Source organism: Pipistrellus kuhlii, unplaced genomic scaffold (genome assembly GCF_014108245.1).
Source record: "Pipistrellus kuhlii isolate mPipKuh1 unplaced genomic scaffold, mPipKuh1.p scaffold_m20_p_2, whole genome shotgun sequence".
NCBI classification, from domain to species: Eukaryota; Metazoa; Chordata; class Mammalia; order Chiroptera; family Vespertilionidae; genus Pipistrellus; species Pipistrellus kuhlii.
In genome coordinates, this window is record NW_023425515.1 from 33,382,273 (window position 1) to 33,402,271 (window position 19,999).

General features: G+C 43.4%; 1 protein-coding gene across 2 annotated transcripts in view; it reads left to right on the forward strand.

Moving 5' to 3' along the window:
• The window catches only part of USP13 (ubiquitin specific peptidase 13), a 113,308-nt gene that overhangs the window by 46,814 nt on the left and 46,495 nt on the right, over positions 1-19,999 (forward strand). For both annotated transcript variants that reach the window (XM_036444660.2, XM_045583715.1), the window contains 6 exons: positions 1,303-1,445; positions 3,715-3,899; positions 13,670-13,764; positions 14,797-14,984; positions 16,766-16,837; positions 17,418-17,511. In XM_036444660.2, the coding sequence (XP_036300553.1) occupies positions 1,303-1,445; positions 3,715-3,899; positions 13,670-13,764; positions 14,797-14,984; positions 16,766-16,837; positions 17,418-17,511 (777 nt within the window). The remainder of the gene's footprint in view (positions 1-1,302; positions 1,446-3,714; positions 3,900-13,669; positions 13,765-14,796; positions 14,985-16,765; positions 16,838-17,417; positions 17,512-19,999) is intronic.

Consider the following 19,999-nt stretch of genomic DNA (forward strand, 5'->3'; position numbering starts at 1 on the left):
ATGGAATTATGTAATACATGTTTATTTGTATTGCTGGCTTCTTTTCACTTAGCATATATTTTTAAGATGTATCCATGCTGTGCATGTATCAGTACTCGATTGCTTTTTTTAAAAAAAATTATTTTGATTGCTTTTTATTGCTAAAAAGAAAATACCCATTCTGTGGTATGCACGTATGACATTTTTTTTTAATATATATTTTATTGATTTTTCACAGAGTGGAAGAGAGAGGGATAGAGAGTTAGAAACGTCGATGAGAGAGAATCATCAACCAGCTGCCTCTTGCACACTCCCTACTGGAGGTGTGCCCGCAACCAAGGTACATGCCCTTGACCGGAATCGAACCCGGGACCTTTCAGTCCGCAGGCCGACGCTCTATCCACTGAGCCAAACCGGTGCCTGCTGACATTTTATTTATCCATTTATCATCAATGGACATTTGGGTTGTTTCTCCTTTTTGCTATTGTAAATAACGCTTCTACGAACATTTGTGTATAAGTTTTTGTGTGGATACATATTTATCTTGGGTATGTACCTTGAAATGGAATCCCTGAGTCATATGCTAATTCTGTTTAACTGTTTGAGAACCGGCCAAACTATTTTCCAAAGTGGCTGCACCATTTTATATCCCCACCAGAATATGTTTTTTAAGACAGCCAGAAGTAACATATCATTAAGCAAAAGTGACTGTGGGCGTATGTCCAAGGTCACTTGGGTTTGGGAGAAAGCAGAGAATCTGCACCTCCCCACCCCCTGTTCATAATGTGGACGGATCTGGCACAGAGATACCAGGCACGTCCCTGGCCAGGGTCACATTTGCACCAGATTAAGTAATGAGGCTGCTGCTTGCATTCCATTCAAGTGCCCTTGACCACATGCCGTTGTGTGATGCGTTGAGGCTATTGCATATCTGGGTGTATATTTGTTAGGAGGAAATCACACCCCTGGAGCTCTCCCTTGGCTAATTTGAAAATTGTTCACCTTATACTTTTCACTCTGCTTGCTAAGGGGTAGAATTTTTAAAGTTGGCTCCTGCACTTGGGCTTACAGACTGGATTTGGCTCCTCGCTATCTTGTGCCATGGTCAATACTGCAAACTATAGGCCAGAGCAAAACCCAGCAAGAGCCGGGGCGGAAAGTGCTGGAATCAAGAAAGTAGGATCTTGCTTTTGTGGCAACTGTGTACCCATTTGCATTTTCTTAGATTAAGCTGTATTTACTAACAAACCTTTACATTTACTTTATAGAAGTTGTTATTCTCTCAAACTGTTCTAATATATTACACTTGGGTTTGTCTTATAGGTAACAATTGCTTGCGATGCAGTTCTTAGCTCAAAATCTCCATACAGAAAGCAAGACCCAGACACCTGGGAACACGAATTGCCAGTATCCAAGTATGCCAATAACCTCACCCAGCTGGACAATGGAGTCAGGATTCCTCCAAGGTGAGTGTCGGGAAAATGGAGCTTTAACCTCTAAAACTGGCCAAAAGAATATCTACTTTTCTACCGTCTTCCCTGAATTAGCAGTTGATATGTTTTTATCAGATGTCTTTTATTAAAAATAAGTTCAAAAATTCTCTCTAGGCCCTGGCCAGGTAGCTCAGTTTGTTAGAGCATTGTCCCATTACCCAAGGTAGCAGGTTCGATCCCTGGTCAGAACACATACCAGAATCAATCAATGAATGCATAAATAAGTGGAACAACAAGTCGATATCTCTCTCTCTCTCTCTCTCTCTCTCTCTCTCTCTCTCTCTCTCTCTCTCTCACCCTCCCTCCCACCCTCCCTCCCTCCCTCCCTTTCTCCACCCCCTTCTCTAAAATCAATGAAAAAAACCCCCAAAAAACAAAAAACCTCTCTAAAATTATCTAGCCAGTTTGGCTCAGTGGATAGAGTGTCGGTCTATAGACTAAATGGTCCTGGTCTTGATTCTGGTCAAGGGCACATACCTCGGTTGCAAGTTTGATCCCGTTGGGGCACATGTGGGAGGCAACCAATTGATGTGTCTCTCTCACATTGGTGTTTCTCTCTTTCTGTCTCTTGTACTCTCTCTAATAAAAATAAAAATGAAATTATAAAAAAATAACATAATTGCTGAAACCGGTTTGGCTCAGTGGATAGAGGGTTGGCCTGCGGACTGAAAGGTCCCGGGTTCGATTCCAGTCAAGGGCTTGTACCTTGGTTGCGGGCACATCCCCAGTAGGGGGTTGTGCAAGAGGCAGCTGATCCATGATTCTCTCTCATCGATGTTTCTAACTTTCTATCCGTCTCTCTTTCTGTAAAAAATCAATAAAATATATTAAAAAAAACCACATAATTATTTGTACCTTTGTAGTAGATGCTGAATATAGCCAGCCCATACCCCTGACCCTGTCCCCACCCTAATGCTCCCAGTTGCAACCACCTGCAACTCTTTGCCTGAGGGCCTTCTCTGCCTGCCAAAACCAGGTGGGCTGGTGATGAGACAGTCAGAGATGCTATGGAGTTAATGCTCCCTCTTGCCCTCCTGGATCAGCCCTCAGCCAGTGCCTGTGGAGTGGCTGGACAAATACCCAAGATCCCTACTCAGGTGGGATAACTGCCTCCAGAGTTCCCCAGCTGGACGGGGTCCCCATTGCCCATGGCAGCCTCCTGCCCTTTCTAGTCTTACTTCCCTGTGATGCTTCCTGGGATCACCTCCCAAACAAGCCATTTACATTCATATTTTTGTCTCAGACTCTGCTTCTTGGGGAACTTACAGCAGTCTTTGGTTGTCACATTTTTGGCTGGAATGCTCTCTGGGCCACTTGAACATCTCCTAAGTGCTGGCATGTTTCCAGAGGCAGGTGCTAGAAGGAAAGAGCAGATTAGGAACCTGACCAGTCTTGTTGAACCCTAACTGTACTGCAGTCCCACTCTGTGTAGTCTTAGTGCAGGCATGATACATCAGTTTCTCCTGTTCACAGTGGGGATGGTAATACTGATGCTGAGGGCGTTCATTAGAATTAAATGATAGAGCTTCATTCACTAAGTCCCTGACACATACCCGATAGTTAGCCTTCCATTAGGCTGATTTCCCTTCTACTTAGTTTAGATTTGCCGTGTAGTAGGGTTTTGTTTAAACGGTTTCCTAGCTAATGCTTTTGAAATTTAGGTGTTTATATAGGTGTTATCCTTAATGTTTTAAACTTATTCAAGATCCTCTGTCCCTCACATGGGAATATTAAGGAAATGACCTCCCCTTCTGCCCTCAGGTTCTACGTTAGTTTTTTGAAGTCCAAGAGCCATCTCGGAGGAGCGGGAGGAGCTGGTCCCCATCTGGGTGGCAGGCAGGGTACTGTGGGGTCCTGCTGCTCTGGGAGTGACTCAGATTACTCCCCTGATTGTTTACTGTGGCCCCAGCTTGAGACACGCCTTCCTTCTTTTTAAAAATATATATTTTCACTGATTTCAGAGAGATAGAAACATCAATAATGAACGAGAGAGAGATAGAAACATCAAGGATGAACGAGAATCTTTGATCGGCTGCCTCCCACATGCTCCCACTGGGGAACTGAGCCTGCAACCCAGGCATGTGCCCTGACCGGGAATTGAACCCGTGACCTCCTAGTGGCATACGTCGATGCACAGCCACTGAGTCACACCAGCCAGGCTTGTTCCTTCTTGAGGCACTGTTGATTTTCTAATTATGCCTTGCATTCCAGCTGTTCTAACTGTTTCTCAATGACTTCCCAGTGGTTGGAAGTGTGCCAGATGTGACCTGCGGGAAAACCTCTGGTTGAACCTCACCGATGGCTCCGTCCTGTGTGGGAAGTGGTTCTTTGACAGCTCTGGGGGCAACGGGCACGCCCTGGAGCATTACAGAGACATGGGCTACCCTCTCGCTGTGAAACTGGGAACCATCACTCCTGACGGGGCAGGTGAGTGTGCTTGTATGACTCTGGGGACCGGCAGTGGCTGCTTCCTAGAGTTGAGCAATGTCTTAACCCAATAGTTGGAGAGTGGAGGCTCTAGGTTCTGACAGCTCAGGTTTGAATCCTGATTCTGCCTCTTATTAGCTGTGAGGTCTTGGGGGAATGTTCATATCCTTCTAAGTGTCAGGTTCCTCATCTTGAAGATAACCATGGTACCTCCCTCACAGGATTGCTAAGGTGCACAAGCTTTTAGCTCAGTGCACGCAGTAGGGTGTGATAAAAGCTAGCTGTTTTGGTTATTACCTTTCTGTGTCTCTCTTGGCTTAGAGGGGAGAAGCAGGAGCCAGGGACTTGTGAAGCAAATGGGCACAATCAAACTCAGTGTTAGAATAGTTGGGGAAGCCCTAGAACTCATTCTTTTAGAAACCAAGGAGGTTCATTATGGAGAAGATGGGTTAGAAAGATCGGATACTGCCTGTTCGGAGTCCCTGCCGCCCTCTGGCAGTGGTGGTTCATGTGCAGCGAGGAGTTGAATTACTCCCTATTTCCACTGTCAGCTTCAGAATTTTTTTTTTCTTTATGGTCTTATACAGTATACTTTAAAACAATACTTTTGGCCATGTTTATACAGTTAATTCCTTCTACCATTTGTGAGGAAAAAGGAAATCACATCATGGTCAGTAATGAGCAACTTAAATATTGAGCAGTGGCTGTAAGACCCATCCAACCTCTAAGCTCTATTGAAAATAATTATTAAGCACTATTGGGGCAACATCTAGGGCTGTCTTCTCCATCTGTCCAGGCTTGAAAGTCCATTTCTTCTTTATGTTAAGGATAAGATGAATTTTTAGGAGCAATATAAAGATACTAGAGGCCCATCGCACGATATATGTGCAGGAATAGGCCTTCCTTCCCTGGCTTCACTTACAGCCGCCCGGGAGCTGGCAAATCACCACCCATATAGCTCCCTCCACCACCCCCGCTCCCCTATAGCAGGATTTCAGCCCCTCCTGGCTGCTCCGTGCCTGCATATGCAAATTAAATCTGCCATCTTTGCTTGGGTTAATTTGCATTCTCACTCTGATTGGCTGTGGGAGTAGAGGAGGTATGGTCAATTTACATGTTTGTCTATTATTAGGTAAGATGCATCTTTTCTCTGATCTCTTTCTGAATTAGCCTGCCTCTGAGTAACTGGCTAGGATGGACTCACTAAATGTGTTCTGGTCAATCTTTCCATTGAACTGGTTTTGTTTCTCACTTGTTTTATCACTGAGGCTGGCAGTTAGGTCAGCGTTTTTCAACTGCTGTTCCGCGGCACACTGGTGTGCCGCGAGATGTTGCCTGGTGTGCCGTAGGTGCAGACAAGACAAGAATTTTATAATTTTTCACTATTTTGTTTACTTAATATTTCATAATAAAGTAATTATAAAATACTTTCTTTGTGTTTATTTGATTCCTATTCAAGAGAATTACTTTATATATAGTCAATGTAGGCACAGAGTTAAATTTTTTAACATTTTCTAATGGTGGTGTGCCTCGTGATTTTTTTCATGAAACAAGTGTGCCTTTGCCCAAAAAAGGTTGAAAAACACTGAGTTAGGTCATGTCAAGATTCTTTGGATTCACATTTTGGGTAATTCCAAGTTAGAGGACTTATTTTAATTCATTAAAGTAGCTGCAAGAGGCCTAGGTGTTTGAGGGGAAGTGCAGGTCTTGGTTGGAAAGTGTGTAAGGAGGATTCTCCGAAAGGTTGTGGCTTCTAGGGAGACCTTGCCAAAGGTGGCGGCCCCTGCTTTGACTTTTCCAAACAAGTCTGAGCCCCTGGATGTTTTATTGGAATTTATATGTTTAGTCTTTAGACCCGACCTTGTAGAAGCATGTGCTTTCTCAAGGATACTTACCCTGCTGATTGTATCTAGAGATTAATTTTAGTTCAAGCTGATACTACAAGCCTAAGGAGGCAGGTGAATGGGACTTGCTTGGTTCCTATAGCTAAGCAGTCCCTTAGCCTTTCTTTCACAGAAACGTGTGTCAGAGTAGTCCATTAATCCTTTGCTCAGGGTCTGCTGGTCAGTCCTGGCAGGTGCTGATCCTAAACATTCCGCCATCCCCCCAAGCAAACAGAACTCTACCCAAGCCACGTCAAATGCTAAGGCTTCCAGGATCTGAAGAGAAAGTTCAGGATATGCGGCTGGACGAGGGCTCTTGCCGTGTTTGCTGATCATTGCTGCGTTGGATGATTGCTGTATAAGGCAACCATCATCATCTTTTTATGGACCACAGAGAGGGGTTTGTAATGTAGGCATTCTATTGGATGAGATTATAAGGAGATAATAACTCAAATGTTTCTACTTTCTGTGCTTATGTAGTGCTTTGATACAGCCTGTTCAAGACTACAAATGTTGGTGTACATGTCTTAGTTATACAGTCTTAGTTGTTTGAAGGCTGGACTATTTCTTACTTATCTTTGGGTTCCATACAAAATATTATACATAGTAGGCACACATACTTTTGTCAAATGAACCAAATGGCATGTAAGTATTTAAATAATTAGATTTTATTTGGCCTGGTCAGCATGGCTCAGTGGTTGAGCATCAACCTATGAACCAGGAAGTCACAGTTGTATTCCTGGTCAGGATACATGCCCGGGTTGTGGGAGCCAATCAATGATTCTGTCTCATCATTGATGTTTCTGTCTTTCTCTCCCTCTCCCCTCCTCTCTGAAATCAATAAAAATATGTTGAAAATAATAAAAAGTGTTTTTATTTAAACGTGTGCCAATAATAAAGGCAAAGGTTAATTCTATTTTCTTGCATTTTTAATTTTTCAAAATCTTTTTCTCTAGAGTGAAGCTTATTTTTAAACTGCAATTTATAATGCATCTGAATTTTTTTTCCTTTTCGTTTGAGGAAGGGAAGTTTATATTTGCCTCTTGATTATTCAAGAAGCAGATGTTCAGTGAAACATATTTAGAAAACAGAGAAAAATGTAGAGAAGTAAATAAATTACTAGTAATACACTTGCCAGAAAATCACTTCTAACAATTAGGATATTTTCTTTAAGTCTTTTTTTTCCTTCTTTTCTAAAGCCTTTATTAATTCTTATACAAGCCCCCCACTCCCCAACCCCTAGTTTTTACAAAATTTGAATTACACTATATAAAGTTTTATACCTTATTTTTCTCTTTTAACTTTAAATTATGTTTATCATGTCATTAACTTATTTGGCTTTTAAATACATAGTGTTACAGTTAGCAATCTATTAAACACAGATTTAAGAGAAATTAAAACAGAACTGATGCATCACAAACACTTGTATGAAATGATAATTAGACTAAAAATAGTCATTTGTGCTAAAACCAACTCTGCACAAGATAAACAGGAATCAAATCCTGATCTTTTTTCAGGAAGTGAACATTATTTCAGCTAAATGGATTTGAGAACCCTCATGGCAGAATGTATGATTCACACTGCTATTGTTAGTGTTTTCTCTTTTAACTTTAAATTATGTTTTTCATCCTCATCAGGATCCCAGGATAGTTCTATAAATCATTTCACTATTTCCCTGTGAGTTGTTATATTTTTTGCTATTCTGTTGAATATCCTTGTGGGCATACAAACCTTTGGGTGTTTGTCTATTTTTTTATGATAGACTAGAGGCCCGGGGGTAGGGGGTTGTCCCTCAGCCCAGCCTGCACCCTCTCCAATCTGGGACCCCTCTCACAATCCAGGACTGCTGGCTCCCAACTGCTTGCCTTCCTGCCTTCCTGATTGCCCCTAACCGCTTCTGCCTGCCAGCCTGATCACCCCCTAACCACTCCCATGCCAGCCTGATTGATGTACAACTGCTTTCAGACTGTTTGCCCCCAACTTCCCTCCTCTGCTGGCCTGGTCACCCTAACTGCCCTTCCCTCAAGGCTTGATTACCCCCAACTGCCCTCTCCTGCAGGCCTGGTGCCTCCCAACTGCCTTCCACTGCTGGCCATCTTGTTGTGGCCTTCTTGTGTCCATATGGGGGCAGGATCTTTGACCACATGGGGGCAGCCATATTGTGTGTTGGAGTGATGATCAATCTGCATATTACTCTTTTATTCCATAGGATAGAGGCCTGGTGCACAGGTGGGGGCCAGCTGGTTTGCCCTGAAGGTTGTCCCGGATCAGGGTGGGGGTTCCCTTGGGGCATGGGGTGGCCTGGGCGAGAGGCCTGTGGTGGTTTGCAGGCTGGCCACGCCCCCTGACCACCCAAGTGGAGGCCCTGGTATCTGGGATTTATTTACCTTCTACAATTGAAACTTTGTAGCCTGGAGCGGAGCCAAGCTCCTGCTCACTCGGTGGCCGGCAGCCATTTCTGTTGGGTCTTATGTACCTTCTATAATTGAAACTTTGTAGCCTGGAGCAGAGGTCTGGGCTGGCCAGGGTGTGCGGAAAGCCTTGCTTCCTCTGTTGCCTGGGGCCAACCCTATCCTGCTCTCTGTAGCTCCGGCTGCCGCCATTTCTGTTTGGATTTGTTTACCTTCTATTATTGAAACTTTGTAGCCTTGAGTGGAGGCTAAAGCTTGGCTTCTTCCATTGCCTGGGAAACCCAATCCTCCCTCCTGCTCTCTGGCTGCAGCCATCTTGGTTGTGTTTATTTGCATACTCGCTCTGATTGGCTGGTGGGTGAGGCTGGTGGGCGTGGCTTGTGGGTGTAGAAGAGTGATGGTTAATTTGCATATTACTCTTTTATTAAGTAGAATTCCTATGAACAAAAGACCGACACTTAATTTTTCAGTTGCTGAGTTTATTTCTTACAAGGTTGAAGTAATTTACATTTCCTCCCCCAGTGTATGAGAATACCCATTTCACCAAATCTTGGACAACTTGGGGTATTCAGAAATTTCCAAAACCTTCGCTAATCTGGTATCTTGTTTCAATTTGCTTTACGAGTGAGGTTGAACATTTTTTATAGTACTCTTGACTATTCATAGTAATTTTTGTGAATTTCTTAGGCTGATTTTATAATAGGTTTATGTGTGTGTGTGTGTGTTTTTTTTTAATCATTTTAAAAAAACTTTAGCTATTAAGAATATTGACCCCCTCTTTTTTTTTTTCTTCCCCCCCCTCAGGGCTGAGCCATAGCTGGGTAGCTCAGTTGGTTAGAGCATTTTCCAAATACACCAAAGTTGTGGGTGTGATCTTCAGTTAGGGCACATACCAGAATCAACAAATGAATGCATAAATAAGTGGAACAACGAAAAATTGATGTTTCTCCCCAATCAATGAATAAAAACTAAAAAATGAAAAAAAGAATTAACCCATTATCTGACATAGTTAAAATTAAAAAAAAAAATTTTTTTTAATTGACTTCAAAGAGGAAGCAGAAGGAAGGGATAGAAACACCAACAATGATAGAGAATCACTGATGGGCTGCTTCCTGTATACCTCCTACTGGGAATGGAGCCTACAATCTGGGCGTGTGTCTTGACCAGAAATCCAACAGTATCCTCCTGGCTCATAGATTGATGCTTAACCACTGAGCTACACCAGCCGAGCTAGTTAATTTTTCTTTAGAGGAAGAACTTTTAAGGTTTCCTTTATTATATAATTGACCATATTTGAATAAATTACTCAGATTTCAGTCATAGGTGAACAAAACACTGACAATAGCAGTGTGAATCATACATTCTGCGGTGAGGATTCTCAAATTCATTTAGCTGAAATAATGTTCACTTTCTGAATAAAGATCAGGATTTGATTCCTGTTTATCTTGTGCAGAGTTGGTTTTAGCACAAACGACTATTTTCAGTGTAATTATCATTTCATACAAGTGTATGAGATGCGTCAGGTCTGTCTTAGTTTTTCTTAAATCTGTGTTTAATAGATTGCTAACTATAACCCTGTGTATTTAAAAGCCAAATAAGTTAATGGAAACATGCGTAAAGTTTCCCTAAATATCGTATGATGAACCTGTGTGCGCTGAGGCCCCAGAGGGCACGGTGTCCTTGGGGGCAGGCAGGGTGGCCAGCAAATGTACCGCTGCTGAGGGTCCCATATCCCACTCTTGCTAAGCTAATTGAGGCTCATTCAATGCACAAGAGACAAAGTCTCCAATTCAGACTTTATTTTATTTTTATTTTTAAAAATATATTTTATTGATTTTTTACAGAGAAGAGGAGAGAAGGATAGAGAGCTAGAAACATCGATGAGAAAGAATCATCTTTCAGCTGCCTCCTGCACACCCCCCACTGGGGATGTGCCCGCAACCTAGGCACATGCCCTTGACCGGAATCGAACCCAGGACCTTTCGCTCTATCCACTGAGCCAAACCGGTTTTTGGCCAGACTTTATTTTTTAGTTTATAATGAGAGCTATAACTGCTTGCTTGACTAGTACATTCCTTCCCTGTGGGAAGCTGAATTATATTTAGAATATTGTTTAGTAAACATGGAATCCTAGCAGGCTGTGGGCTCAACTATTTAATGGTAGTATGATCTGATCATGCTGATTTCCTTCTCCCCTATAAGAATATACCTATTCAGTGATAAACTCCCACTCATCTTGAGGTCTCGACTTAGAATGAGCTCTTCCAAGAAGCCCTGATCCCCCAGGCTAGGCCATTGTGGTGGCATGGGTACTAAAAATGAGCCCATATCAAATTCTGCTCTGGGTCCCCATGGGTACCACAACAAACAAACCAGGAAACAAACAGATCACCAAACAAACAAACCAACAAGAAGCTTTTCTTTGTGGGAGGAGACATTGGTTTGGCAAAACAAGTAAGAGGTTCTTGGTGGGAAGGGAGAGAGAAGGGGTGGGGGAAGGACAGGATGTATTTATCTTCCATCATGGAAACATGCCTCAATGCCTTGGGTGGTTGGGAAAGAGTCTTCCAGAGATGCCCAAGGCAGCTGTGAAAATGCCTATCCCACAGGCCGATTCACCCACTCAATAGATTCTCAAGGTCATCTTCTTTGATCAACTTAATTATTTAAAAAATATATATATATTTTATTGATTTTTTTATGGAGAGGAAGAGAGAGGGATAGAGAGTTAGAAACATTGATGAGAGAGAACCATTGATCAGTTGCCTCTTGCACACCCCCTACTGGGGATGTGCCCGCAACCAAGGTGCATGCCCTTGACCGGAATCAAACTCCGGACCTTTCAGTCTGCAGGCTGATGCTCTATCCACTGAGCCAAACCGGTTTCAGGTGATCAACTTTACTTTTGACGTGGACATAAGCTTCCTTGAATTCTTGTCAGCCTGAGGGTTTGGAACCAAGGATTGATGACTTTATTTTAGTTTTGGTCTGCCTTGTGCCCCTCCTTGTCCTGTTCCACCGTAGCATTCTTCACAAGACCCTGGAACTATGTTGAATGGTGGTCACCTTGGACAGCAGCACCTGAGCACCATGTGTGTGGTATACTGACATACTTGTGAAACATTGCTTGGGTATTCCTGGGAGGATCCTCTGGGGACTTCCTAACTGTGCTTCTTGGTTCCAAGTTTTTAAGTCAAGTTACCGGTAGGGGAGTGGAAGGCCAGGCAATGCTGATTTGCTGCAATAGTTTCTGAGCTAAGATGGACTTTGCTAAACCGAAGTTAGAGATGAAGTGAATTTCCCAATGAAAAATGTAGAAGTCAGGACTGTCAGCCTCTGAGTTAACTCCAGATATTTTTTTTTCCCCTGTGACTCCATGTAATTTCTAAATTCTTCATGATGATCAAGTGTAAGGATCACTTGTATGTTCTTCACCAAACTGCTTTTGTCCTTTGAGTAAGAAATAACTATAGTGTCTGACTGAATCATGTTGTATCGTTGGAGCAATGAGTGACTGGGGTTAGGAAACGTTACTTTCACTATGTGGCTGAGTCTAGTGGGTTAGTCACTGTCCTAATAGCTCTGTGATTTTTGCCTAATCCAAAACTCTGGGCTAATGTCAATGGTGCAGTTCTAGCAATTTTATTTTCTAATAGTTCTCTGATAATGAGAGGCTTAAAGCCTTAAGTCTTCAAAACAACCCCACTAGTTAATAATAATCCAAGTAAAAGTGCCCAGGAAATGTCCTTTTCACCTTCCAGCCAGTATTTAGTGACATTTTTCTGTCATTTGTCATAGATGAAAAATATTGTTGCATTTGTTTCAAGTTATTAGTTCACATATTTGGTTGATGTTTTTAGTAAACTTTTTGAAAGTGCTTTCTTAATTGGGTTGGGGTTTTGTCTTTTGTTTTTGCTTTCAAGCACTGAAATATATTTTTAAAAAAGGATATAAATGAAGACTATTACCCACAAATTTAAATGGGCCTCTAGGGAAAGAGGAATAGAAGAAAAAGCTATATAGCCGAGACTGGTTTGGCTCAATGGATAGAGCGTCGGCTTGGGGACTGAAGGGCCCGGGTTCGATTCCAGTCAAGGGCATGTACCTTGGTTGCGGGCACATCCCCAGTAGGGGGTGTGCAAGAGGCAGCTGATCGATGACTCTCTCTCATCGATGTTTCTAACTCTCTATCTCTCTCCCTTCCTCTCTGTACAAAATCAATAAAATATATTAAAAAAAAAAAAAGAAAAAAAAGAAGAAAAAGCTATACAATGTTTAACCAATTCTATATAATAAAAGGCTAACATACAAATTGTCCCTTCCACTGGGAGTTTGACCAGGAGGCAGGGCCAGCCTGCCAACCACCTGAAGCTCCTCCCCCTGGCTAGCCTGTCCCAATTGGCCCTGATCGATGTGGGTCGGCCAGACCCCACCCATGCAGTGCACAAATTTGTGCACCGGGCCTCTAGTTAATGATAGAATCTCCATGTATTTGATGACATTGCAACTCCATGTATCGGGGTTTGGGCCAAAGGGTCACTATAGTTTCTGTTTATTACTTTTTCTTCTGCTGGTGACATTCCAAAGAGCAGGAAATATTTTAGTTTCTTGGGCAGTCTATCTTTTAGTTTCTCACAGAACAATATCTTTATGTCTGTTTCCCTTGTAGTAAAATTTGTTCTTCAAATTCAGGAGTGAAGAAACTGCCTTTTGTCTCTCCATTTCTATTGAGGGTCTAGGATGGCGCTTCACCAAGTCTGCAGGTCTTCTGGGAGATTTCGTGAAATAGGCTGGTGCGGAGAGAAAGGGTGGGGCCAGGTGTCAGCGTACCTGGGTTCTGGGCCTCCTGTGGGGTTTGAGGCAAATGATATCACACATTGTCATCTTCTGTGTGCGCCTATGGTGCACTGTGAGGTGTGGATCCCGATATGGGACAGAAGGAAGGGGGGCAGGTGGCAGGTGGAAGTTGGTGAGCTGATAGGCCTGAGACTATAGAGCTTCCTCTATAGCAGAATTGTGTTTTGTCCTGGACCTCACACCCCAAATCAGCCTTTCAGCTGCCACTGAGGGCCTGTGTTCTCCCATCGATTCTCCCTGCTGCGGCCACACAGTGTCGCCTTCTCCTCTCTCACCCTCTTTCCTCCTGAACTTAGGGCACTGCCCCGTGGTTTTGGCTAGAAAAGTCAAAGGTTAGGGTCTTTGTTTGTCGAATTTTAAAGTATTTTGACTTTAGACACTGCTCTTTCAGGAAACCTTTTTATATTGCTGAAATGTCACAGGAATTGATATATGGGTACATTTACCAAGAATACCTACTTATTATGTTTGTTGCTCATTGTTTGACTCTCCAGTTGAGTGTAACTTACAAAAGCTTTCTGTTTTATTAATATATCCCAAGCCAGGCGTATCGTTGGGGCTCAGTAAATATATGCTGAATATTGAATGACTTGATTACAGCTTGTTTTCTCTTCTCTAGATGTTTATTCGTTTCAAGAAGAGGAACCCGTTACGGATCCTCACTTGGCCAAGCACTTAGCACATTTTGGAATCGATATGCTTCATATGCATGGGGTGAGAGCGTCTGCTTTTGTCTCTGTTCCCATCCTGTGGGGAGGAGACTGTCTGTTTTTATTTAATTTCTCTAACATGGATCTTCATTTCACAGGTTTCCGTGTTTGCATTTATTTTTTGAGTGTAATTCATTGACCTTTTCTTTTGGTTACCAGCTTGGACTTAATTTTATAATAAAAATGGCAACCTGTCAAGTACCACTTTGTGTAGTTGGAGTTTACATACAAAATCTCCCTGGATGGAGAGCCGCATGAATCACTCTGTTCACTAAAGGGGGAAGGTACGGGAGATGACCTTTAAAATTATCTGTGACCAGCATCACTTTAATTAACTCCAGGAATGGAAGCGGAGCGTCTGGGGGAGGGAAAGAATAAGCCAGCGTGTTATTGCTGATGGGAGAGCTTTCCTTCATTTAATATCGTGTTCCCAGGCTGCTGTCAGGACTGCGATGTTAGTCCCTGGGCGGAGCTATTCAAATGCGTGTGCTCTGTCTTAGCCCTCTCCTCATGTTCTCCCATCTCCTCCTCACTCGTGTCGCGTGTTAATTTGTTTCCTCTGCTCTTCTGGAAGCCTTCCTCCTGGGTCGAAGCACTCCCAAGTCCTGAGTTTCCTATCACTTTCCTCTCCAACTGTTTGCTGGGTTGTGTTTTATCCTCTCCTGAAATTATTCTACTTGCTTCTTCTTTTTTCCCCGATTCCTATTTGTCTTTCTTCCTCCTCCTATCTACTTTCTTCTCAGTCTCTCTGACTTTTAAATGTGTGTGTGTGTGTGTGTGTGTGTGTGTGTGTGTGTGTTTTATTGTGGAAAGATAGACTTCACATAAAATTTACCATTTGAAGCATTCTTTGGCATTACGTATATTTCCACTGTTGTACAGCCATCACTATCTCAGTCTCTTTTAATCAGGTTTTTATTTGTCTGTTTAGTTGTGGGGAAAAGAGGCGGAAACACCGTTGCTGTTCGACATATTTCATGGGGCATCCAACGATGATCACAGCTAAAGTTGTTTTTCTTCATTGACTTTGCCCCAGACAGAGAACGGGCTGCGGGACAATGACATCAAGCCGAGGGTCAGCGAGTGGGAGGTGATCCAGGAGACGGGCACGAAGCTGAAGCCCATGTACGGCCCCGGGTACACGGGGCTCAAGAACCTGGGCAACAGCTGCTACCTCAGCTCCGTCATGCAGGCCATCTTCAGCATCCCGGAGTTCCAGAGAGCGTGAGTGTCCCCGCAGCCCGGGCCACTGCTGCCCCTACCCCCACCCCCGCCAGGGCCCGCCCAGCCCGGAAAGCCCGGCTTCATGAGCTGCAGGCCATCTCGCCACGTCATCCGAGGTGTGACTTCTTTTTATTTTTTTTCATATATTTTTCTTAATTTCAGAGAGGAAGGGAGAGGGAGAGAGAGAGAAACATCAATGATGAGAGAGAATCACTGACTGGCTGCCTCCTGCACACCCCACACTGGCCACTGAGTCCACAACCTGGGCATGTGCCCTGACCGGGAATCGAACTGTGACCTCCTGGTTCCTAGGTCAACGCTCAACCCTGAGCCACGTGGCTTGGCCGTGGTGTGACTTCTTGCATTGAAGCAGGGTGGGGGCCCTGGCCAAGCATTATGGGGATCAGATGAGATAAAGTGAGCTTTGTAAACTAACCGCACCCCCCACAGGAATTTGTCATACTGATAACGGCTTGTATCATTACAAGACTGTCACCCTCTATGCCAAGAAAAAGTTTGTCATGCATCTTCACAGCAAGCCTGCCAGATCCCTTCCTATAGATGCGCTGGGGAGAGACTCAGTGATCTGTTTGGCCAATGCTGGTCAGTGGCATGTCTTATAGGATTTCAGCTTTAAAAAAAAAAAAAATTAATTAATTAATTAATTAATTTTAAATATATTTTATTGATTTTCTTACAGAGAGGAAGGGAGAGAGATAGAGAGCTAGAAACATCGATGACAGAGAAACATCGACCAGCTGCCTCTTGTACACCCCCTACCTGGGATGTGCCCGCAACCAATGTACATGCCCTTGGCTGGAATCTGGATTTCAGCTTTTTGATTTCTTTGTCACTCAAAGTATGATTCTCAGACTGGCACTGGTCCTCACCCGGCTGGATACGGCTCTGTGAGGAGACGAGAATGGAAATGGGCAGTGAGCAAGCAAGCATTGAGCGATTTTTGTAGCCCTGTGACCTGTCCATGTTTTATAAGTGGCAGTTCATTTTTCTAATAATTTGTTTTCATTGTCTTTTTTAAATGTAGCACCTGTGTGAGTTGAAAAGAACAAAAAAGCTAACTCAACCAGGTTAACATAGGAAACCCTCAGGAAATGATAGTTGTCACCGACATTATCATCGTTAGTCATTTTGGCATGATTGGAGCGATTCCTAACCTTATTTGTATTTGAGACAGCAGCTGTGATGGCATAAGCTGGTGGTTCTTGACCCCGGCCACGTGCTAGAATTGCTTGGGAAACCTGTAAAAGATTACAAATCCCAGACCTCAGTCTCAGACAGTGAACTTATTGTAGAAACCTTGTATTTAAAAAAAATATATATTTTTATTGATTTTAGAGAAGAAGAGAGAGATAGAACCATTAATGACGAGAGAGAATCATTGATTGATTCCCTGCATGCCCCACATTGGGGATGGAGTCTGCAACTGGGGCATGCGCCCTGACCGGGAATCGAACCATGACCTCCTGGTTCATAGGTCGATGCTCAGCCACTGAGCCACGCCGGCAGGGCAGAAACTTGCATTTTTAAAGAAACTCTTTGGGATTCTAACTCACACCCAGGGTTGGGATCCATGATAGGAGCACACACAGTTTAGGGAGGCCCATGCATATGGCTGCAGAGGTAGGTGCTCAGCAAACACTTTTTTCCAGGTGGATGATATAATTTTGATTGAATGGTGAGGTCTTCAGAAGGGTGATGGCTTATTTTAATTCAGTTCATGGCTCAGTTCCGTGTTTTGACTGTCGCTTCTCATTTCCTAGGTACGTAGGAAATCTTCCCAGAATATTTGACTATTCTCCTCTAGATCCAACACAAGATTTCAACACACAGATGTAAGTGCCTCATTATATAGTTTTTAAGAAGCCTTCAATAAAATGTCCATCATGGTTCCGTTTGCAGAATTAAAGGCAGTTGCCTTTATTTTATGAATTAAAAACATTATTTTAAATTGATTTCAGAGAGGAAAGGAGAGGGAGAGAGATAGAAACATCAATGATGAGAGTCATTGATTGACTCTCTCCTGCATGCCCCCTACTGGGGATCGAGCCCACAACCCAGGCATGTGCCCTGACTGAGAATCGAACCATGATCACCTGGTTCATAAGTCAATGCTCAACTATTGAGCCACACCGGCTGAGCTATTTTATATATATATTTAAAAGTATTCTAAAATGAGCACATGTTACTTTTACAAGAAGAAAGAAATTAATTAAAGTGATCTATAAAGTACGGAGGAAAATTTGAAAATGAAATCAGTATCAAGTAGAATCAAATGAATAAATTATTTGTGAGGAATGGAGATACAGCCGTTGGCCTGAAAGTAGCTGTACTTACTGACATTCGTAGATAATTATAACATCTCTGAAGGGAAACAACAATGACCTTTTGTTTTTGTTTCTCTCTCCCGTCCAGGACTAAGTTAGGACATGGCCTTCTCTCAGGCCAGTATTCCAAGCCTCCAGTGAAATCCGAACTCATTGAACAGGTGATGAAGGAGGAGCACAAGGTATGTGTCCGAGTGGCTGCCATGCCGGTATGTAGGGAGGAGGTGCTTTGACCAGCTAGAACAAGGACTTCCTATGACTTGACAAATGTTGGCGTAAACTCCACACACTGTCAGAACAGCTATTTCATTTCAGAGTCTAGGGCAGTGGCTGGCAAACTCATTAGTCAACAGAGCCAAATATCAGCAGTACAACGATTGAAATTTCTTTTGAGAGCCAATTTTTTTAAACTTGAACTATATAGGTAGGTACATAGTTATTAACTTAATTAGGCTACTCCTAAGCTGGCCTTTGCTAAAAACTCAAGGGGCCAAAGAGCTGCATGTGGCTTGCGAGCTGCAGTTTGCCGACCACTGGTCGAGGGCAATTGTCTGCAGGACCAGGCAGGGTGGGGTTTCTAGTGGCAGTTGCTTCATGGATTTCACGTGAGTACCATCATTAATGGCCCACAGAAACAATATTCCTTTTTTTATCCTCACCCGAGGATTTTTGCATTGACTTTTAGAGAAAGTAAAAGGGAGGGGACGGGGAGAAGGTAAAGAGAGAGAGAGAGACAGCGATAGATAGATAGATAGATAGATAGATAGATATAGAGAGAAACATCGATAAGAGAGACACACATAAATTGGTTGCCTCCTGCATGTGTCCCAAACAGGGCCAGGGATTGAACCTGCAACCAAGGTACAGCCCTTGACTGGAAATTGAACCCCCAACCCTTTGGTCTCTGGGCTGACACTCTAAACCTGAGTCAAGCGGGCCAGGGCCAGAAACAATATTTTGCATAAAATTCAGCTGAGATGGAAGGAATAAACTTTATAAAATTGAAACATTTCCTTTTGGTATCACAATCCTGGCCCTTATGGTGTCTTTCTTCTCCTAAGCCTCAACTTTGTTTGCTAGGGTTTGTTGAGAGGCTGGTTGTTGAAAACAACAACACACACATTCCTATGCCCCGCTAGAGCTGAGGTTTCTGAGTTTCTGGGGAGGACTGGGCAGTCCTCATTTTCAGTAAGCTGCCAGGGGATTTGTAAGCACACTCAGAGAAAGTCTGAGAAACTCAGTTGGCCATGTAGTCACTCTTTAAAAAATATATATTTTTAAAAATTGATTTCAGAGTGGAAGGTAGAGGGAGAGAGAGATAGAAACATCCATGATCAGGAAGAATCATTGATTGCTGCCTCCTGCATGCCCCCAACGGAGGATTGAGCCCACAACTGGGGCATGTGTCCTTGAGTCTGCAGGCCGACGCTCTATCCACTGAACCACACCAGCCAGGACAATTATGTAGTCACTCTTTTTTTTTTTAATTTTAAATTTTAATTTAATTTAATTTTTTATGATGTATTTTTATTGTCTAAAAGTTTGCATATGTTTCCTTCCCCACCAATTGACCACTCTTAATTGATAGAGTAATGAGCTACGGATGCCTCTCCCGGCTCTCTGTTACACACGCCAGAGGGCGCTGCTCATACCCTGGTCTGATCGAGTGCTTGGAGTCCCACAGCGCGCCCTGTATGCGGCTGTATCTGCGGCCTTGGCTCCACGGCTGCAAACGTCCGGGTGGAATGCATGCCCCACTTCCCAGCACCTGCTCTGCCCTCAGAGTGCCCTGTTTTGACTTAGTGGGCAGGTCCTTCCAATTCTGCTTCTCAAGTGTTTGACCCCTGTTCTCATCTTACATCCGTCATCCTTAACTAATGCCTGCAGACTGAAGTAAGCATTGAAAGTGAAGTAACTTTTTTTTTTTTTTTTTTAATGAAGCCAGTTAGTTGGGGAAATGGAGCCAAGGGATGGCAGATTATGCAGGGAAATATGAACATACAGAGGCAGTGTTTGGGGGTGGGGAGAAGGAAGTATGTCATGAGGAGGGTTGAGAGGGGTTAGACATTCGGAATGGCGAGGCCAGGAGCTCAGCGTATGTGGGGCAGGAAGACAAATTCCCCACCTGCACTGTAGCCCGGCCTTGCAAGATAATGAGTTCCTTATCCACCTTGAGCCGGGAAGACCCGCATCTGGAATGCAGCTGAGGAGGTGGTGTGGGTGTACAGCTGGGGTAGCAGGTATCCATGCTTCCACCTCTAAGCCCTTGGGACCCTTTGAAGAGGTGATGCTGAAAAGCTTGGTTCAGAATTTTGTTTTGATCACATTTATCCTGGGTTTCCCCCTGGCAGTCTCCTGGGCCACTCTTGGGGCCAGGGTCTACCCTCCTTGATGGAGGAGAAGACTTGATCGGAACTGGGGAGCCTGGCTTCCTCTGCTGGTCTGCGAGGGGCCGAGGGACCTTGGCGAGTCACAGGAGCTTCCAGGCTCAACCATCAAGTGCAGAATTAAATTAAAATGTTTGTTTTGTGTTTTTTTTTGAGGATATTTTGTTCATTGATTTTTTTGTTTTATTTTTAAATATATTTTTATTGATTCCAAAAAGGAGGAGAGGGGGAGAGAGAGATAGGAACATCAATCACGAAAGAGAATCATTGATTGGATACCTCC